Source organism: Eumetopias jubatus, unplaced genomic scaffold (genome assembly GCF_037043125.1).
Source record: "Eumetopias jubatus isolate StellerSeaLion01/CBP00866 unplaced genomic scaffold, mEumJub1_p1.0 scaffold_3, whole genome shotgun sequence".
Classification (NCBI taxonomy): domain Eukaryota; kingdom Metazoa; phylum Chordata; class Mammalia; order Carnivora; family Otariidae; genus Eumetopias; species Eumetopias jubatus.
Window position 1 is genome coordinate 89,001,414 of NW_028274809.1, and position 20,183 is coordinate 89,021,596.

General features: G+C 33.4%; 1 protein-coding gene across 2 annotated transcripts in view; it reads left to right on the forward strand.

Annotated features, from left to right (window-relative positions):
- Nucleotides 1-18,933, forward strand: part of LRP1B (LDL receptor related protein 1B) — a 1,880,289-nt gene extending 1,861,356 nt beyond the window's left edge. For both annotated transcript variants that reach the window (XM_088022156.1, XM_088022157.1), the window contains 5 exons: nucleotides 5,576-5,652; nucleotides 13,147-13,237; nucleotides 14,391-14,535; nucleotides 17,219-17,317; nucleotides 18,793-18,933. In XM_088022156.1, the coding sequence (XP_087878282.1) occupies nucleotides 5,576-5,652; nucleotides 13,147-13,237; nucleotides 14,391-14,535; nucleotides 17,219-17,317; nucleotides 18,793-18,933 (553 nt within the window). The remainder of the gene's footprint in view (nucleotides 1-5,575; nucleotides 5,653-13,146; nucleotides 13,238-14,390; nucleotides 14,536-17,218; nucleotides 17,318-18,792) is intronic.
- The last annotated feature ends 1,250 nt before the right edge of the window (nucleotides 18,934-20,183 follow it).

A 20,183-nucleotide genomic window follows, 5' to 3' on the forward strand; every position in this document is an offset into this window, starting at 1 on the left:
CACAGTGAATGATTCCAACTCCTAGGTTATTATAGAAATGAATAAGAGTGTTTTTCATATGAATATATTTATTCTAAGTGCAGCAAATATTAATTGGACCTTATGCAAAATTTTCCACTAAAGTTAGGGTAGGAAATTTGGGGGGCATGTTACAAAAAATATGAATCATTGTGAATACATGAAATAATTTTAGCTCACAAAGTTGTGAAACAATAAGGTATTAAAAAGTGCTTTATGGTAAAATTAACAAAAAAGTGAATAAATATCTAAATATCTGTCTAAATATATAACATTTTGCAATACTACTGTCTGCAAGGAGAAGGGCAGAAAAGGTACTGGGAGCTACATAGAGTAGAGAGATTCAAAGTTAGGAACACCACGCAAATGTAGTCATGTTGTCAACACCAAAAGACTAAAATTTGCAAAATTAACTGGAAAAAATATTTTGCTAATGACTTTTATTTTTTTAATTTTCTTTTCATAAACATGGAAATACTACTATATAAATCTGGTGCACAAAATTTAATATTTTTCATTTTTTTATTGAAGTTCTTGGAGCACTAAAGGATGCATGACACTATGCACAAGTTTTCTAAGGTTTCCTTAATCCCTTTGTGCCATTTTCCCCCGTGAGATTTTTTTTTCTTCTGAATGTCTCCATCTTCATGGTTAATAAGGGCAGCCTATATAGAAGAGGGGAAATTCAATTCCAAATTGCTTGAAGGTTCACCTTTGAATTTTACTTTGGTCAGAAGAGTCCCATGACCTTTCAATTTGATGAAAACAGGGAGTGGATATTAATCTCATTATTTTATTTTGAAGTTCTCCCAAAGCAGGTGACTCTAAACCACATTTCTGCAAAATGACATTTGTGGTTCATGTAAGTTGATCACTGTTACATGGTGAAAGGCAGTATCTCAGATTTTAATACACCTTTAGTATTTTATATCTGATAGTCTCAATCCTCCATCACTGTACTACTTCAGAGCTAGCACTATTTTGGACAGTTTAATTATATGTTTTATATCTATGCTTAAATGTAAAGATTATTTTTTATCGCCTTGATATATGCCAAACTGATTTTGATATTCTAAAAATGTTTACTATTCTTCCTAGTAATATCTGCTATACTATTACCTGTACACAAAGATATCCCCTCGTGCTACAGAATATTACAATTGAAACAGAGTATATATTAAATATATAATAATTTCACAAACTTTTAAAGGACACAGTAAATCAACTAACTACACATTTCATATAGTAACATTCAGATGAGAATTAGTTACCAAAATCAAAAACCCATTCAGCTTTCTAGTACTCTGTGTAAAGACCTTCTACCAATACAACTTAATTTTTTTAACAATCATTCTGGGCATGCATATTATTATTTTCATCATAAATTTTTTTTTAAAAATCAAATAATGTTTGATATAAGAACAAGGTCTGTGAGACTATAATAATAACTTGTCTCAAATATTTCTTGAAGTGTGATTTGTGAATTACTTGCATCAGAATCGCTTTACTAAAATAAAGATTTCTGGCCCAAACTTCAAGCTGCTTAATGAAAATCTCTGGTATTTGGGACTCTAAAATTTCAATTTTAGCATTTTTTTCAGTTTGCTAATCATACTAATGTAGAACATAAATGAAATATAAAATACCTTATGATTAAGACTTTTATACATATAGCTATAATGAAAGTGGAAGAATAAGATTAAGAAAACAATGCAGCAGTAAATAATCTTTTTTTTTTTTAATGCCAATAGCCTTAGAGAGAAGGGAAGAATTCAAAAACAGTGTGAAATCTATAAAGCTTTATCAGGCAGCTATTGACTTCAAGAAAATGCTAGGAGCCGTAAAAAAAAGAATGAAATCTTGCCATTTGCAACAACATAGACAGTATAATGCTAAGTGAAATAAGTCAGTCAGAGAAAGACAGATACCATATGATCTCACTCATGCGTGGAATTTAAGAAACAAAACAGATGAGCAAAGGGAAAAAGAGAGGAGACAAACCAAGAAACAGACTCTTAACGACAGAGAACAAACTGATGGTTGCCAGAGGGGAGGTTGGTGGGATGATGGGAGAAATAGAGGATGGGCATTTAACAGTACATTTATCATGATGGGAAAAAAAATAAAATGATAAAAAAAAAAACCTGCCCGGCACAGTATCTTTATATGATGACGGAAAAAAAGAAGGATAAAAGATAGTTTAAATAAATAAGTCTCTCTCTACCTCGTTCTCTCTTTCTGTATCCATGTTCCAACAATACCTAGTTAAAATTCACCAAAGTATTTAAAAAGTTAAATAATTCAGACTGTCATAGTGATAAACATAGAAGTAAAAGAAGGTGATTTTTATTGTCCTAAGGTTAAGGAGAGTAAGAAATAGCCTATAGAATAACTGTAAAAGTAATGGCATAGAGGTGTTTGTACTGATAAGAAATAAAAAACGGGGGAGGTGCTGGGTGGCTCAGTTAAACATCCAAATCTTGGTTTCTGCTCAGACCATAGTATCATGCTTGTGAGATAGGGCCTCGTGCTGGGCTCTGTGCTCAGCAGGAGTCTGCTTGGATATTCTCTCCCTCTGCACCACACAATTGTCTGAGGATGACTAGCGGAAGCAGTGGATTGCACCAGTACAGATTAAAAATGACCAGGGCATGGACTGTGGATTTTGCTTGAGGAATAATGAAAAAGAGGCAGATGCCAGGGATATATAGTCAGCGTGATAATGCAAATGATTCAGTGAGGAATTGGACAGGAAATTTTGATGATCTTCAGGCATTCTGATTCCTAAATGCCCTGCCATTAATGGCTTTGATCATTGTAGTCTACTCAGAGTATGAAGATTTATGAATTGCTATAAAGATGGTAAAAATACTTGGTCTTAAATCAACCACTGGAAGAAGAACTCATGGAGCAGCAAATGCCTTAAGTAGTCATTTTGTAAGGTAGGCAACAAGAATAATGATTTCTATTTGATTTAATATCTCAAAAGAGATTATTTTTTAAAACTATAACAAATGTAGAACAGTGGAACATATTTTATCTTTGGCCATAAAACATTACTTTATAAGGAGTATAGAGAAAATTGCAAGGTGATCATCAGCCGATTAAGATGTATAACTTAAAATTAATTATTTCTCCCACACAGTCTTTGAGAGTTATTTCCAGTATGTAATAAGTAAAATATTCCCTGAAGATTAAGAATTTAAATGTGGTTCCACAATTTAAAAGAAGAGAGCTTTATTACCATGAGCAGGTGATTTCTTTTATCCATCATAAATACTGGGTTCCAAGGTAATGGATAAAATAGATAATCAGTACTGTTAACAAATACCACCTGTCCTACCTAAATAATTCCAGAGTTTGGAATTAAGAATCACACTATTCTTATCTTTTTTTTTAAAAAATCTCTCTTTCCTCTTCTGGAGTTATAAAGCCATATTTTTCATAACTTCCTAAAGTACTCAGGATACATGATGTTCATGTCAGAACATAATCTGGTCAATTAGCATTTAATCCTCCCAACTCTGAGCAGTTCCATTTTTTTGACTTCTCAGCATCTCAGTGTAATGATGAGCCCAGAGGTTCTTATCTCTAGTAATAACATAATAAAGTGTATCTCAGGTCATTCCTCTTATTTAACATGAGCCCTGATTTAGGTGTCTTTTGGTTTGGTTTGGTTTGTTTATCAAAGTAGGTAATGTAAAGAGCCAAGTTTTATATTTTAATCAGTAATTCAATATGCCAGCACAAAAATAGCCTTCTATACATAAGCTCTACAATAAAATTATTAAGCAATCAGTATTGTTTTTTTTTTTCCCATTGGAATATGTAAAACATCCTCAGGAAGATTTGACAGACGTAAAGCTATATAAACAAAAAGAATTTTGCAATGATCAGAATTCACTCCAACGACATATTTACTAAATCATCCTAAACACCTTATTTTTGAATTATCGGTGGACTGTGTCAAGAATTAGAAACTGTAAAGAATTGGAACAATTTTCTAGATCATTCATCTGCAAAATCACAACTGAGGGAAAATTGTTTTTAAAAATCAGTGATTTTATCCATTGTCCACTTTATTATAATTATGTGAAAATGTGCTCATTCCATTACCTCACTTCAGGAATGTAGACAGAGTCACTGACCTGGCCTTAAAATTTATTTATCTATTTTAGTGATTTATTGCATTATGGTATATAGTAAATGTGTATAGGAAATACATATGTAAGCTTTTTATAAAGAATCTAAACAAAAAGGTAAGACGATGCATAAATGATGCCCTAATAATATATTAATTTTCATTTAAACCATAATCCATACTCATACTTTTACAATATCATTATTAATCAAATACCTATATTCTTGAATTGTAACATTATTGTCAATTATGCTGACATTAATATATGCTTTAATGAAACAAATTTTTGTTTTCATGATTTGAGTTTTTCAGTCATGATGATTTTATAAGATTTTGCCCTTGTTTTAGGAGAGCCAACACTGTCCTCACAAGTATCCCAGATAATTCACATGGCATCACCAAAGCCTGGTTCCAACAACAGCTTCAGCTATCTGAATTGGCTATGACAGAATTTGCAGAAACCTTGAAATTGCAGTTATTTAGTTTGGCCACCATGCCCAGAGAGATCTACTTGGAATGGTTCTGGAAGCTATTCTTTTATTGTGTGCAGCTATTCTTAATATGGTGGCATTTGACAATCATTTTAAATAAGAACTGGAGCCAATTAAATGGTCTCTCTGTGGATTTCCTCTGACAGATGCACAGAGGCATCTTGTGTTAGCCAATAAGCATTATTTAAACATAGCTAAAACCATTCCAGCATTTATTTTGATGCACCCAGCTAATTATATGGCTGAGATTTATGTTTAAATAAAAGATTTTAATCGGATCTATTGTTTTCATCCTCTGCTAGACTTCTCATCATAGTGTCATGGTACCTACATGGGGCAGACAACTTCTCCCACTAAAAACTTGGGCACATTGTCTTGATTCCATAAGAATAGAAGTATGATTTTAAATCATTGACTGCATTTCCCTATCCATGATTAGAAGAGTAAAACTTCTGCAGCTTGATGATACAGATGACCATTTGCTGTTCAATGGTTAATTACACGTTGGACATAGAGCAAGACAGGGGGAAAAATCCCAGAAACTTAATAAGGATGGATTTGCTTGACAGGCAAACTCAGTTTTTATCACGGCTACTTATAATTTTCAGTACTTCTTAAATTAATTTCCAATTCTTAATTAAGATTTCAGTTTTGCTATAAAATAAGCTAAATTTAAGATTTAACATAGGATAAGGAAAATTACTATAAACCTAAATTTTAAAAAAGTATTTTAACAAGAGAAGTCCAGTTGAAATTACCCTCAGCATATTGGCAATACACAGAACATTAGCAGAACTCTCTACCTAATTATTTATGAATCTGTGATGGCTGGCTTCTCCATTTCATTTGGTTGAAGTTACTACATTAGCAGATTTGTGAGTTTTGTTATGACCCAATTTTTTTTTTTTTTTTTTTTTCCTCCTAGATGCTCCACCAACTGGTCAGGTACACAATGTGAGAGACCAGCCCCAAAGAGCAGCAAGTCTGATCATATTAACACAAGTAAGTAACTCAGGTGAACATCTTGGGTGTTCTATATGGTACAGAAATGATTTTTTTATGCCATTACTAGGGGACTTGAGTCTTGGAAAATCTTTGTAGAATTTTGCAGGAAATGCACTGCAATCGAGGTATTTTAGGAAAGTTGGAGCACTGAGCTCGCCTGGTGACAGGATCCAGCATTCACGTGGTCTTTCAGTCAGCAAGAGTTCAAACTCTGGTAGTTTTCAGAATGCACATCTGCAAACTTAGCATAACATTTTCTGGGGAAATGTACATCAGCTACCAAGGCTGCAAGTATCACAATGGATATGAGAATGCTCCAGGGAAAAAAAAAGTAATTCCATGTTTTAATTAGAGCAAAGTATATTTTCTTAAATTGCATTTCAATATGTTGTTGTAAAGCAGACTTGACTGGTTAGTCTTAAAGAAAAGTATATTAACAAGCAAATCTTAATAAGGATCATGGTTGATTTATTGCTTCTTTGTCTTCAAAGTATTGGTTTTGAAGTGTATTAAAATATAGCTCAACATTTTGCAAATCATTTTTGGGTAGCTGTAGTCTTAGGATGGGTCACTGATATGAAAGTCCACCTACATCATCATTGTGTGTCTATGTGTATATTTTTAACAAGTTTAAATTATTTTTTAAAGATTTTCAAAATGAAAGTAAAAAATAAAATTTCCCAATTCACACATATTGTCATTAATATTATTATGAATGGAGAACTTTTGAAGTATGTAATATCTATCAAGTGGGTAAATATATTCTTGAAGAAGAAAAATAATATCACTGATGGATAACTGTTTACCTTAGCAATCTTCCTCTAGTCCATCACTGCTGGTGAAAAAAATTTTCATGAAAACAAAAAAACATACTATGGAGTTTGTGAAAAAGGAAAGGCACTCTCAAAGTCAAAATATGCAATTTTTGTACCCCGATACCGGATCTCAGTGTTTGTTGATCTACTTGTTTGTTGCTCCTGCCCCCAAATAGTTTCTCTGTCACTGCTTAAGATCTTTCAAGCAACACTGTCCAAAGTCCCACCATTTAGAGATTAATTTGGGCCAATAAGCATGAGCGTTTGAAAATTGGCAAAGAGATCTAGAGTAAATAGCCTAGATGTGCAGAGATGAGATGAGTAATCTTTGATCATAGAGTGTTTGGGGCTTACCCTGGAATTTGTGTGTTGTCCTTAGGGAAGGAAAGGGAAAAGTCCTTAGGAAAACTACGTGCACATTATTGTAGGAATAGGGCCCTGGGATTTGAGGAATTGGTTCATAAAAGTTAGTAGAAGAGGCAAAATATACCTTGCCTAATTTGATATTGCAAAAGGAGAAAAAAAACAAAACAAAACAAAACTTCTTATTCTCTCTTCCCAGGATCTAGGGCTCATATCCATATTACCTTTAATTGTTCTGGAGGCACACTAAGTTACATATGATTTTGTGAACCAGTTCCAAACTCAACAGTCATTAATAGCATTGTTTTTAAATGAAAAATGCATTTCAGGTTACCAACCTATAGAACACACTGAATTTATAAGTTGAGAATTGTGGAGACTTAGCCTTTTATTTTGGTGATTTCTCCGTTATCTAAGATAAATGAGATATATAGCTTTTTAAAGAGTCAAAAACAATTTTAAGTATTGATAAACTCCGTGAAAAAAAAAAAAGACTACAAAGTAGCACATCAATTGAATTTTCAAATTTTATGCAAGTTTCACCCTCAAGGGAAAGTTTGGTGTTTGGAAATGGTTTGGGGACGGGAACAACAGATGTTTTTAATGGAGGGTGGTGTCTCCAGTTATTTGCAGGGTCAAAAAGCTCCCTTATAAGGCAAATGCCTCTAACTACATACAGCCTTCTAAAATAAAGACTATCAAACAGAAGAGTTGCCAGTATTTGTAACCCTTTTTCCAATGATTCCCATGTCCTTCCTTCTATCACTGATTTAAAGTCATTAAATTTAATGGAAGTATCGATGCACATTGAAAGGGCTATTAGCTATGTAAATGTCAAATTTTCTTAAATTTGAGCAAAGTTGACCACATAATGACACTATTAAAAGGCACTTATCATCAGACATTTGTGCTTAGAGAAACTTGCCTCAATAACTCTGGAAGAAGGAAAAAAGGTAGTTAAATTAATCCTACCTAAGGTAAAGCACAGTAGTTTTGAATGGTTGTCAAATGTTCCCCAAACTTGGAGAGAAGTCATCTGCCCAGTAAGAAAGATAGATACTTTAGCAGTGTTCAGATCTGCATTTCCATTAACAGTGAAGCATTCCATAATCATCAGACCTTGGAATAATAAAGAATACACTGCTTCTGTTGGCCTGTCTACTGTCAGCTGGCATGGAGATTTACTTTTCTAATTGATGCACAACTTTCTTAATCATCTCCGAGTACTCATACTGATGTTTTCTGGCTGTTGCTGTTTAAAGTATCCAAAAGATCAGCCTGTGGAATTAAACAGATCTATTATCCTAGCATGTTCTGCTGAGGTTCCACTTAAAAAAAGCTAGTCTGAATCTTCTGAAGTTATTTTGAAGAGTTTCAAATTAAATATGATAAGATATTCCTTGGGTACTTCTATTTAAATTTTACATAAAGTCTTAAAGGAGTGAATGCTCAATGTTTGAATTATGCTATTCATATTTGCTAAAATTAAAGAGGATAAGAATATACTCAGCATGTGAGGCAGTAATATTGAGATGCTGTATTTTAGTACAGCGACAACAGAGATGTGATATCTGTTAGGGAGTTGTTTCCTCTTTTCCTATTTTGCCCTTATCTCTTCTATACCATCTTGTTTTAAAATAGAAAAAAAAAACTAATTATGCAATACCAAGGAACCAAAAATTTGCAAATACAGAGAGATAACTGAAACATGCAACAAAATAATGCCTTTGTCCTAATTCTCCCAAAGCAAATATTTATCAAACCTCAACTAAGTGTCAAGTACTGAATGAGATCCCCAGAGACAAGTCAGTGAGTGAGACAGACAGTGCCTCTTGTTTGGAGTGTTTGGAGCTGAGGTTCTAGAAGGGTAAAGAGCAATAAAGCAAGGAAGCAAATAACTGAGTAAAACATGCAGATATATAAAATAACTGTAAGTTTTGATTGGTTCTGTGAAGGAGGCAAATAAAGAAAAAAGAAGCAAAAATAGAGAATGGCAGGTGAGAACTGAGTCAGGAATGATTTCTCTGAGTGATGATACAGAAGCTGAGATTTGAAAGATTAGAAAGAGAAGAGGCTGAGGCTATTTCAAACACAGGGACAGCAGGTACAAAAGCGCTGGAACAGGAACGAGTTAGAGATGCTCCAGGTCTTGAAAGACCAGTGTGCTGGCATCAAGGGGACAAGAGGGAGAGTGACACAACATGAGGATATATTCTTGATGACTTTTAAACTTACAGTTCATCACAATGCTTAAGAGAAAACATCCTAATCACAAAAACATATCTACGTTCACATTTATGCATATATGTGAACATGAATTTAAGAGCAGAATATATAGCAACATATCAAAAGAGATTAATTGTAATCGCATGTTTAATATTTATATTTTACCATTATAACTTCAACCAATAAACAAAAGGTCCTCTTCCTCTGACTTCCATGACCCTGAATTATTCTGGTTCCCTTCTTACCTCTTGAAGCAACTCTCTTCTTTGTGAGATACGTTTTCCCTGTCTCTTCTGGGCAACTCATTCTCCACTTACACTATATACACACTCTTCATGGTGGTCCATAATTCCTGACCTCACTTACCGACTCTATGTTGATTATCCCTACATTTCTTTTTTTTTAATTTTTTTTAAATATTTTATTTATTTGAGAGAGAGAATAAGAGAGAGAGCGAGCACATGAGAGTGGGGAGGGTCAGAGGGAGAAGCAGACTCCCCGCTCAGCGGGGAGCCCGATGAGGGACTCAATCCCGGGACTCCATGTTCATGACCTGAGCCTAAGGCAGTCGCTTAACCAACTGAGCCACCCAGGCGCCCTACCCCCACATTTCTATTCTCAATCCTGGTTTGTCTCCTGAGTTTGAGACATAGATCCCATTGCACGATTGCTATATCCATTATCTACATCTATGGCAATGTCTATATCATCTGTATTCCATGGGAATCTCAAGTTCAGCATGTCCCAAAATGATCTCACCACCTTCCCCTACTCAAGCACAGTGCTATGGCACTATATATGTTTAATTATTTAATAAACATGTATGTTATACTTTCTACATGGTAAACAATCCTATTTACATTACTATGAGGTCATATTAATGATGACTCTCATTTTATGGGGGTGTGAACTGAGACAAAGGTAATTAATTTGCCCAAGGATATGTTGCTAGTAAGCTGAGGTTTGGACAAAGATAGCCTGGCTCCACAGTCTTTTCTCAACTGCTGAGCTTTCCTGCCCCTCCCAGGGAAAGGGTCTCTTGAACCTAACAATTTGATAACACAGTCCTTTCTAACAGAAAAGTATTGTGTAATGAGGCTTCAGAACAATGTTGCAAAGAAAAACTTGGATTTTATGTGACAAGGTTATCAAGATGTCGAGATATCCTCTCCATCTTTAATAAGTACAGAATGTGCTTTTTTAAAAAATCAGTTTAGGGGCACCTGGATGGCTCAGTCGGTTAAGTGTCTGCCTTCAGCTCAGGTCATGATCTCAGGTCCTGGGATCGAGTCCCGCATCGGGCTCCTTGCTCAGTGGGAAGCCTGCTTCTCCCTCTGCCTGCTGCTTCCGCTGCTTGTGCTCACTCACTCTCTCTCTCTCTGTCTCTCTGTCAAATAATAAATAAAATCTTTTTAAAAAATCAGTTTAAACAATCCACCAATAAGTTATAGCTAAAAAAAAAAAATCACCTGCGGTAACCTTGGATTGATATATGTTATAATATATTTACTGCTATATATTCTACTTATTTTGATAAATATCTGTCTTCTAATTCTTTTAAAAATATATGTTGTCACTAATTGTTACATTTGATATAAAAATTTTATAAAATCCATTTTAAAAACTTGCCCAATTGCCACCCTGCATTATTTATTGGCTATCCTAAGCATTATTGCAGTTACCTTAATTGGTTATATAAACAGTTTAGAAGTCTAGGCTCTTAAAGTGCTGCAATGTAAGGAATTGGAACTGCCATCACAGATGGGAGAAAGAAAAAGGAGATTGGTAAGTTTTTTAGCATGTATACATGCCAACATTTCTACCTTATATAGGATTAAAAGAAACTATACAGGACAAATAAAATCTTTTGTTTAAGTAATATACAATTGGCAGTGAAGGGAAAGTAACTATATACCCTAAGACCAGAATTGGTAAGTATTTTATACCTATCAATTTACCACAAATTTTAGGGGAAAAAATAATGACGTAGGGGTATTTATAAAGTCATGATCAGTCAGTTGAAGTCATAGTTTATGAAGAGACCAAGCTGTTCACTGGTATTTAAAAATTTGTGAATAAATGTTAATTACTATCCAAGGTGCCAGATTCTCTACTTTCATTAATTACTAATAAATTACACATTCATATAAAGTTCACTTTCCCCAAACCAAGAAAGTAATATAATATCAAACTCACTAAGTTGTAGAGTCCTGGTAAGAACACAAAATAATAGAATGAGCTTTACATTTTAGAAACCGACTAAATAAGACAAGTCCCTTTTTTTTCTTGCATGGAAAAGGTAGTTATTTGGTTATTTTAAACAAATGATTTTTAAAGTTCCAAATTAGAACATTATTTTGTACATAAGATTTCCTTAATAAAGCCTTTTTGGTATTTTTGGTAAGCAATCTCCAGTATGGACAATGTCACACAGATATCTTCTGTCTAGAGTTGTCAAAACTGATCTGTATTACTATTTTGTAGCCCCTAGGAGCTGCTTATTATGCTAAATATTACCATTCATTTCTACCACAGTATTTTTACATGCATGTGTATTTGCAGAGGAAAGTTTATATACTTACTAATTCCTAGTATTTAATTCTTGAGCCATTCAAGATCCCCACAAAAATTTCAATTAGTTTTGAGGTTCACTTGCTTTAGTTTTTTGCTTACTCAACAGAATCAACCAGATGCTTATTCTAAAGGGACACAGCCTTTGTGTCATAGGCACTAGATATTTATCTGTTGGAAAAGTTAACGTTAGGGACTTGATAGAACTACTTAATACTCTCTTGTTATTAAGCAACCTTCTCAGTTCTCTTCCTGCATGACATAACTGTAGGTGTATTCTCCTGTGGATCACATTACCAGCAAAGGGGTATTCTCTCCTTCCCCGGGGGGGGGGGGGGCGGGCAGGGGTGGTGGTGGAATGGATGCTGTTATTGCCAAGGCAGAAATAGAGGTTCTCCTCCATTTTGTTTCTCCCCTATGCTCAGATGCATAAAAACTAAGACGCAGTTTCTCTGACCACTCTTGGAGATCTCTTCCATAGATCTTTTATTCCATTTTGAAGATAAGTGATACAACCTAAGATAATTTTTGTAAATACATGGAAAAATGTGAAAATGGACATTTATAACATAAGCCAAACCCTCAGGTTTATTTTGCTGAAATTATTCTGGAATGAAACTTAAGAAAGAGAATCCCCTTTGCCTCCCCACCCCCCATTCTGTTGAACCAAATTAATAGCCCTGTGTAGTAGATCTCCTTGTCTCTGTTTTATTGGTGAAGAGCATGAGCCTCAAGTATGAAATAACCTATCCAAGGGCTCATTCTAAGTAAGTCGTGAAACTGATACTCAAGCTCTATCTGAATCCAACTCTGATGTCCTACTGTTTGACCAGGCTGCCATCTGATTTGCCACATGTACTCACTGATAGAGAATATTTATAGCTAAAGGAACAAAACTAAAGGTGGGATTGTAGCCAGTGGAACTATATAAGTGTATGTTCAGTCACCATTGATTTACAAAAAGTAACCAACATGTACTTACATCATTGCAAGAAAATGTGTGTAGTGAGAATCAGACTTAGACTGACAAAGAAATCAGCATTTCTAACCTCAAGGTATTTAACTGCAACACATAAACGAAAGATATCTAAAGAAAAATTTCCAGCAGATCAACTATTTAATAGGAGAGTGATTTTTCAGTAACATAGTTATGAACTAAGAATATAGACATTTGAGGGGCGCCTGGGTGGCTCAGTTGGTTAAGCGACTGCCTTCGGCTCAGGCCATGATCCTGGAGTCCTGGGATCGAGCCCTGCATCGGGCTCCCTCCCTGCTCAGCAGGGAGTCTGCTTCTCCCTCTGACCCTCTTCCCTCTCGTGCTCTCTATCTCTCATTCTCTCTCTCTCTCAAATAAATAAATAAAATCTTAAAAAAAAAAAGAATATAGACATTTGGCCTGAGCTTTACTTTTCATTACATCAATGGTCAAATGATTTGGTATAATAAAGTATTCAGTTATATCACTCTTTAAATCATTTTATTTATGTGTTCACCTATTCATGCATTTCTTTTTCAGGAAGCATCGCTATCATTGTGCCTCTAGTCCTCCTGGTGACTTTGATAACCACCTTAGTAATTGGTTTAGTGCTTTGTAAAAGAAAAAGAAGGTAAGATTCAATGGTTTAGACAAAAGGTCAGTAAATAAATTACATACAGAGGTACAAAAACATAGTGTTTTTCCATTTAATTTTTTTTTAATTCTTAAAAACGTGATTTAGTTATCCCAACTGCAAATTCTTGTTTTCGAACCATTTTATCCCTCTATTTCATTTTAAAGTGAGTATAATTCAGAACTCTCGTCTCCCTTGTTATGTTGATGGAATGGCTCCATTTGTATATTCTAACAAAACTAACAAGGGCACATATTAATTAAATTTCAGTAGAATTTTACATTTTTGGTAGTTTTTCCATGAAACAGCAAGAGTCTCTGAAGTGCATCCTATTATCTTAATGTGTAAGATTAGTAATATCAATACAATGATACTGAATATGTATTATGTATCACAACTTGTGCATTTCATTCACAAATTCTGCATTGGTTTATGTTATATATTCCTGGAAGTATAATTTTTCAATTTCTGTGAACATGCAGTTATAAAGATCTGGAAGGAGTAAGTTGTCTGTAAGGTTATTATCTGGAACCAAGTGTTTGTGAGTCAGTTTTTTAAAAAAGGATGACTTGGGGATTGAAAACAATCTATTTCAGGAGTACCTGGGTGGCTCAGTCGGTTAAGCATCTGCCTTCAACTCAGGTCATGATCCTGGGGTCCTGGGATCGAGTCCCTGCTCAGTGGGGAGCCTGCTTCTCCCTCTCCCTCTGCCCCTCCCCCTGCTGGTGCTCTCTCTCTCTCTCTCTCTCTGTCAAATAAGTAAATTAAACAAAAAAAAGAAAACAGTCTATTTCAAAGATTCTTTATCACTACTTTTTAGTCATAGTTTTCAGGAATAAAGGGTAAAAGTTAATTTAAGAAATAATGAATTAGTGAATATTCAGTTTCAACTAACGTGTCAGCTATTTAAGAGGACTATGTTCCAAGTGCATTTTTTGCTGTCAAATCTAAGTAATTTGGATAACTTATCACATTAAGACTTTTTTGGTTCTCCTTGACTTGATAAATATTTATTTTTAATGCACTTTTATTTATGAACTCTGTGAGTTATGTTAAAATAAGTCAGTAAATCTACAAATATGATAGCTTTATGTATTATGATTGTAATATTGAGACAGTTTACACTTACATTAATGTTCACATATTCTAGGACAAAAACTATTAGAAGACAGCCTATTATCAATGGAGGAATCAATGTAGAAATTGGGAATCCATCTTATAACATGTATGAGGTGGATCATGATCACAACGATGGAGGTCTTTTAGATCCTGGTTTTATGATAGATGCAACAAAGGTAATATGTTTTAAGATGATGGACAATAAGCACTAACATTCCTGAGTCATTTATCTGTAATATAGTCCTGAAGTTTATCAGCATTTCTTTTATCTGAAGTTAACAGTGAAGAACTTTAGGATGCATTGAATGTTATAGTCTCTTTTAAAGAAAAAAATTAAATTATGGCTTGCATTCACCTGAAGCATGAAGTTAAGATAACATGTTTTGGAAAATACATATGTATTTATTCATTTAGTTTATAAACATGTCTAGTTTACTTACAATAATGCTTTACTCAAATGTGTTGAGATGCTAGCATATATAAATGTACAGCCTAGCATAAAAATACTGTCTGATTTATTTTTTAATAATAAAAAGAGTGTCAAAATAAGTATTTTATTTCCAGTAGTGTTTCATTGATTCAGCTAAGCTGTGCCCTCGGATTTGTTTGTAGTCAAATTACTTTTGAAAAAATATTTTTCTACTATAATAGCCTTCCTATCGATTTGAGTTATGTTGTTGATACAAACAGCCTAAAAATCTAACTTTTTTGGTAAAGTTTCTATTCTTATCATTGTATACTCAGGTTAGCAGCTTTCAAGAGAAATAGATGAATGATACAATTATCCAGATAAACTTGCAAAGATTCACTACACTGTATTATCTTCATATTTTGCATGGTAATGATAGACTATTTTATTGTGAATTTAGAACATCAATTTGCTATTATGGAATGATTTTTCTTAGCTTACTCATTCATTTATTGAATAACTAATTTATTTTCTGATATATGAAAGATGCTTTGTCCAAAATGCCCCTTTACATTGTAAATAATCACAATCTATGTCCAAATGGGTTTGCGCTCATAGCAACAGCTATTCCCAAAGATGTTGAATAGGGTCCCATACATTCAGGCTAGTTGGGAATCCATGGCCAGAATATCTGAGCCTGAAATCAATGGTCAAATATTTATTTCTCTGAAAAGGAATCAATTATTAGTGCATGTGTATATTTTTACATGATCAGAGGATATTGTAGTGACTTTTTTCCTAATTAGAAGTAAATTTATACTTATTATTAATTATTAATTCATTAATTAACTCCTACATTTGAAATTGTTCATGAAATAAATTCTAGAAACCTAAGTTTCATTGTTTTCTACTTAAAAAGGAAAGACTCTATATATGGTGCACATTGTTATTTGATAATTTATGAAGAAGATAAATAATAGACTTCTCATATTCTTTGAATTTTTCTTAGGAGAAAGTACACTGTAAGTATAATATGAACTGATGAGGACATACTTCATACACTTTTCATAAGGAGAGTTCTTACTTTCCCCATCATTTTTATTTCTAGTGATAGAATTAAGCCAATTTTCATTACTTAAAGAAAATGGCTTTTTAGTACTCCATTTAAAAATTTTTCCACATTTACTCTAGGAAGATAAAACTATGCTTCAGTGCCCCTCAGATTACTTTTAATGTATTTGCATATAACATTCAATAAATATTTATTTACCAATTTGCTGACTGATTGACCAAAATTACATTAATGTGACTTAGATGGCTGAGTCTAGCTAGCTTCTGATTTTTGAAATGTAAATATGAATTATTGCCTAAGGAGTAACTGCAAGAGACACAACTAGTCCTAATAGGTATAAACACTTTTGGAAAGAAGAGGACCACACCGAAGCAACCTTAATGACCAAATGTTTTTCATAGAGTATTTGCTGAGTCATGATGGTTTGATATAATCATGATGTGATCAAATGAAAATTGCATTACACATAAAGAGGATTTTATAGAGCATTTTCATTATTTTCAAAATGGTTAAAATTTATACTTCAATCTTATCTTCTAATCAAAATAACTGAGACAGTAAGTAAAGTTAATAAAAAAGATTTGACTATGGAGGCAATCACAGAACAGTTTGAAGATTTCAAAAAAAGGAAATTAGTATTTACTGGTTTTATCTCCAAATTCATCTCAAATTTTACTTAGATAATTTTCAATATTTTTTCAATGAGATCTTTGTGGGGGGAAATGAAGAGGCAATATTGACCTGATTTTATATTTAAAATTTTTTTCTGAGACCCTTGCCCTTATCCCCAACTTTGTGATTATTAACCCAAGAAAATCTAAAGTCATTGTTCTTGCACGGAGACTTAGTGAACTAGTTTAATTAGTAATTCATTTGGAGAGTCAGATTTTCAAAATACAGATTTTTTTTAAAATGTGACATTTTTATTTTTTTTAAATATAGGGTGGTGATAAATCTTTAATTAGAAGCAGTCAGATATTTGAGTGTTCAAAATGGGCTACTGTCAGAACTTTTCAAGGGGACAAAACCTTAGGTAGGGGAATCTTGTATATTTTTCACAGAGTAGTTAGCAAAGATATGATTTCTTTGGGAAGGATGAAGTTAAATAAATAGAAATGTATGGAGGTGTCTTGACGCATGGCGTAAGTAAGCTTACTGATGCTATCAGTAAGCTGTACATAACAGAAATGTCTTAAGAAGGAGAGATCCAATATTTATAGTTTTTTCTTAATCTATTAAAGCTACGATGAACACACTGTTTGTGCCCCAGAGCTAATGAGTATTTTTATGCTATTTTTATGACTTAATATGAGTTTATGTCAATGAAAATCGTTCCATGATATTAGATCGGAAACTAAAATTCTCTGTTTACATACAGGCCAGGTATATAGGGGGAGGGTCCAGTGCTTTCAAGCTTCCGCACACAGCGCCTCCCATCTACCTAAACTCTGATTTGAAAGGACCACTAACTGCTGGGGTGAGAGAAGAAAATTCATTATTCCATATCCATTCCATCACAGAACCCCTCGCAATGAAAGATGATGGCTGGACTTAGATAGGGGATGTCTTTAATTGAGTTTTTAATTAACAAGAGATTTCAAAACAGCATTAAAATCTGAGGCTTATGTTAGATGTCCTGCTTATGCAAGATTACATAGAAAACATGTTATCATTTTAGATAAGCTAGTAAGTAGAAATAGCTCTTCTGCTGATTTTGAAAATGTCACAGCTCTTTAACAATAAAAATGAGTTTTTGCTATTCTTAGAAATCTCTAGCTAGAAATTTAAACTGAATAATTTAAACTTAAATTTATGTTTGGTTTTACTCATTTCCTATTAAGATATTTTGTTTAGTATTTACAAGTTTGGTGTCCACTTAAATAAAAATATACTACAAAATGTGGCATTGTATTGAGAAATTAGAAATGGTCTAATGAGACCCCTCTTAAAAATTTTTTTTTATTAAGTAACTAGTTTCTAGAGGATGGTACTTGGTCTTAAGTTACATGGTTTAAGGTAGATGGAAGAGGGATAAAAATAAGGGTATAAAGATTCCTGGGGATGAGTATGTTCTCCTTTGTACCTCTCTCGCATCAGTTGTTTTTCATTCTCATTTTTTTCATGTCTGTCTCATTTGCATGGCCCAAAGATTGTATGTTTCTTTGTCAGAACTAAGATTTAGTGTTCTGCATTTGGGAAGACAAAACTAAACTAAACAAAAACTAGGCAGTAACTTCTTGGGTTTAGTTACAATTAATAAAATGATAAACATTGCATGTTTTCAACTGGAAGAGATCACTTCTGCATGTCTCGATTCTACTTCAAAGTGCTCTAGGTATCTATGAAAATTAAGATAACTATGAACTTCAAATCCTTGGAAGAGTCCAAAAGTATTTACAATAATAAATACATATAAGTTGTTTGAAGCAAAAATATTGTCTTTATTTTAAAGTTTATTCCACCAATGCGTTTTACTATTATTTTCTTTGTTTTCCTGTTTTTAACTTCATATTGAAAAAATTGTAAGCCTCAAGCAATTAGATAACTTTCTGTAAACACATCTTTCCTGCCACTGCTATGGCGGTAAGGTGGCAAACGCACGGACTGGAAATAAGATGATTTGGTTTAGTGTTTTATGCTTTTAAGTAATCTCAATGAATATTGTCTTCACAAAGATATCCTCGGGCTTTTACTCTTATGTCAAAGTTCCACTTAGATTCCCAAGTTACCTGAAAAACGTACACTTATGTTTTTATCTAATACTGCACAAAAGTCAACTAAAGCCTGTAAACAGAAATTAATTACATTTATGTAATTACTATTTAGAAAATTAAATATATTGCATATAAATGTGGTTAACATTGAAAGATAGACATCCTAGAAAATAAAAAAAAAATATGGTCAGAATTGATGACAAAAATTGAATTTCTCTATTTTTTTTTTCTCCTTCAGCCAACAAATTACTCCAATCCGGTGTATGCAAAACTATATATGGATGGGCAAAACTGTCGAAACTCCTTAGGAAGTGTTGATGAAAGGAAAGAACTGCTTCCAAAGAAAATAGAAATTGGGATAAGAGAGACAGTGGCATAATCAGTGATACCTTTTATATGCTGTATAAATGTATAAAATATAAGGATTACTTTTGTATGTTTCAACAGTATTATACTTGTTTTGGCATCAGCATTACCTCCTTCTTTATCTTTCTCCTGGTTAATTGTTTTCTGAGTTTTCTGGGTTTTACTTTTTGCTGATGACTATTGATTGACCATTTGTATGGTATTTTTATGAAAAAGAACTGCACTACAATACAATTTACAACAATGCTGCTGATATGATTCACCTTTGGATTTGTTAAAAATTAAAAACAACATATTCCTTTGTAGTGTGAATATGAGCAATCTATTTTATATGAACTTTTTTGGTTCTACTTAATCAACAAAGAGAATCTCTGCACTTTTTCATTATATGGTCTGAAAGCTGTAATACAATGTCATTTTACTTTTCCATTTAAACTGATGGAAGAATGATTGAATGGTCAACTCTCTTGTTTGTGCCCATTAAGACTGATTCAGACTGCTGAAAATATCTAGCCCTCACAAGTCCAGCATCACCTGCTTTGAAATTAGCCTTAGATTGCCAAGTGGTAGATGAAAATTTTGATGAAAAACTTTTAAAAATATATACAATTAATAATTTGCATGAATACCTGCAACTACATTTGCCAAAATTTAGCGGACTCTATGTGATATACTAAACATATACACCCTGTAAACAATAGTTATATTTAGGTGGTAGAAGATAGCAAAAATATAACCAGAAGTGGAAAGACCACACTTGCTATGGGATAAGACCTTTTGTTCTCCCTCAGTCCTGAGGTAAATAGCCAGCCTAGAGCACAACAGGGCATTGGGTACGCATGCCTTAGGAAGTTCTTCCTAGTCATGTGCATTTTGTGGAAGATTAACCCAACCCCTTACCACACAGAACACTGAACAATAATACATAAGCACACAAATTGATGACAGAATTTCAATTATGTGAATGCATTCTCTTTGCCAGGTCAAAAGGAAGAGGCAAAACAGCCATTATAGTATAGAGTAGTTGGTAAATATTTTCAATATACAGTGTGACTAATCCAATATTTGCCCTATTCAAAATATATTCTTAAAGGACTTTCCAGGTTATAGAAGAACAATTATCTGTCCATAATCAAAGGTGGAGAGTGTAAATGCTGACCAGTTACTCTGATACTCTGGTTTCTTTTGGTTATGCAAAACACATGGACCCCATTCACTTTTTTGTTTGTTTGTTTTCAAATTTTGACTGAAATAAGTACGATT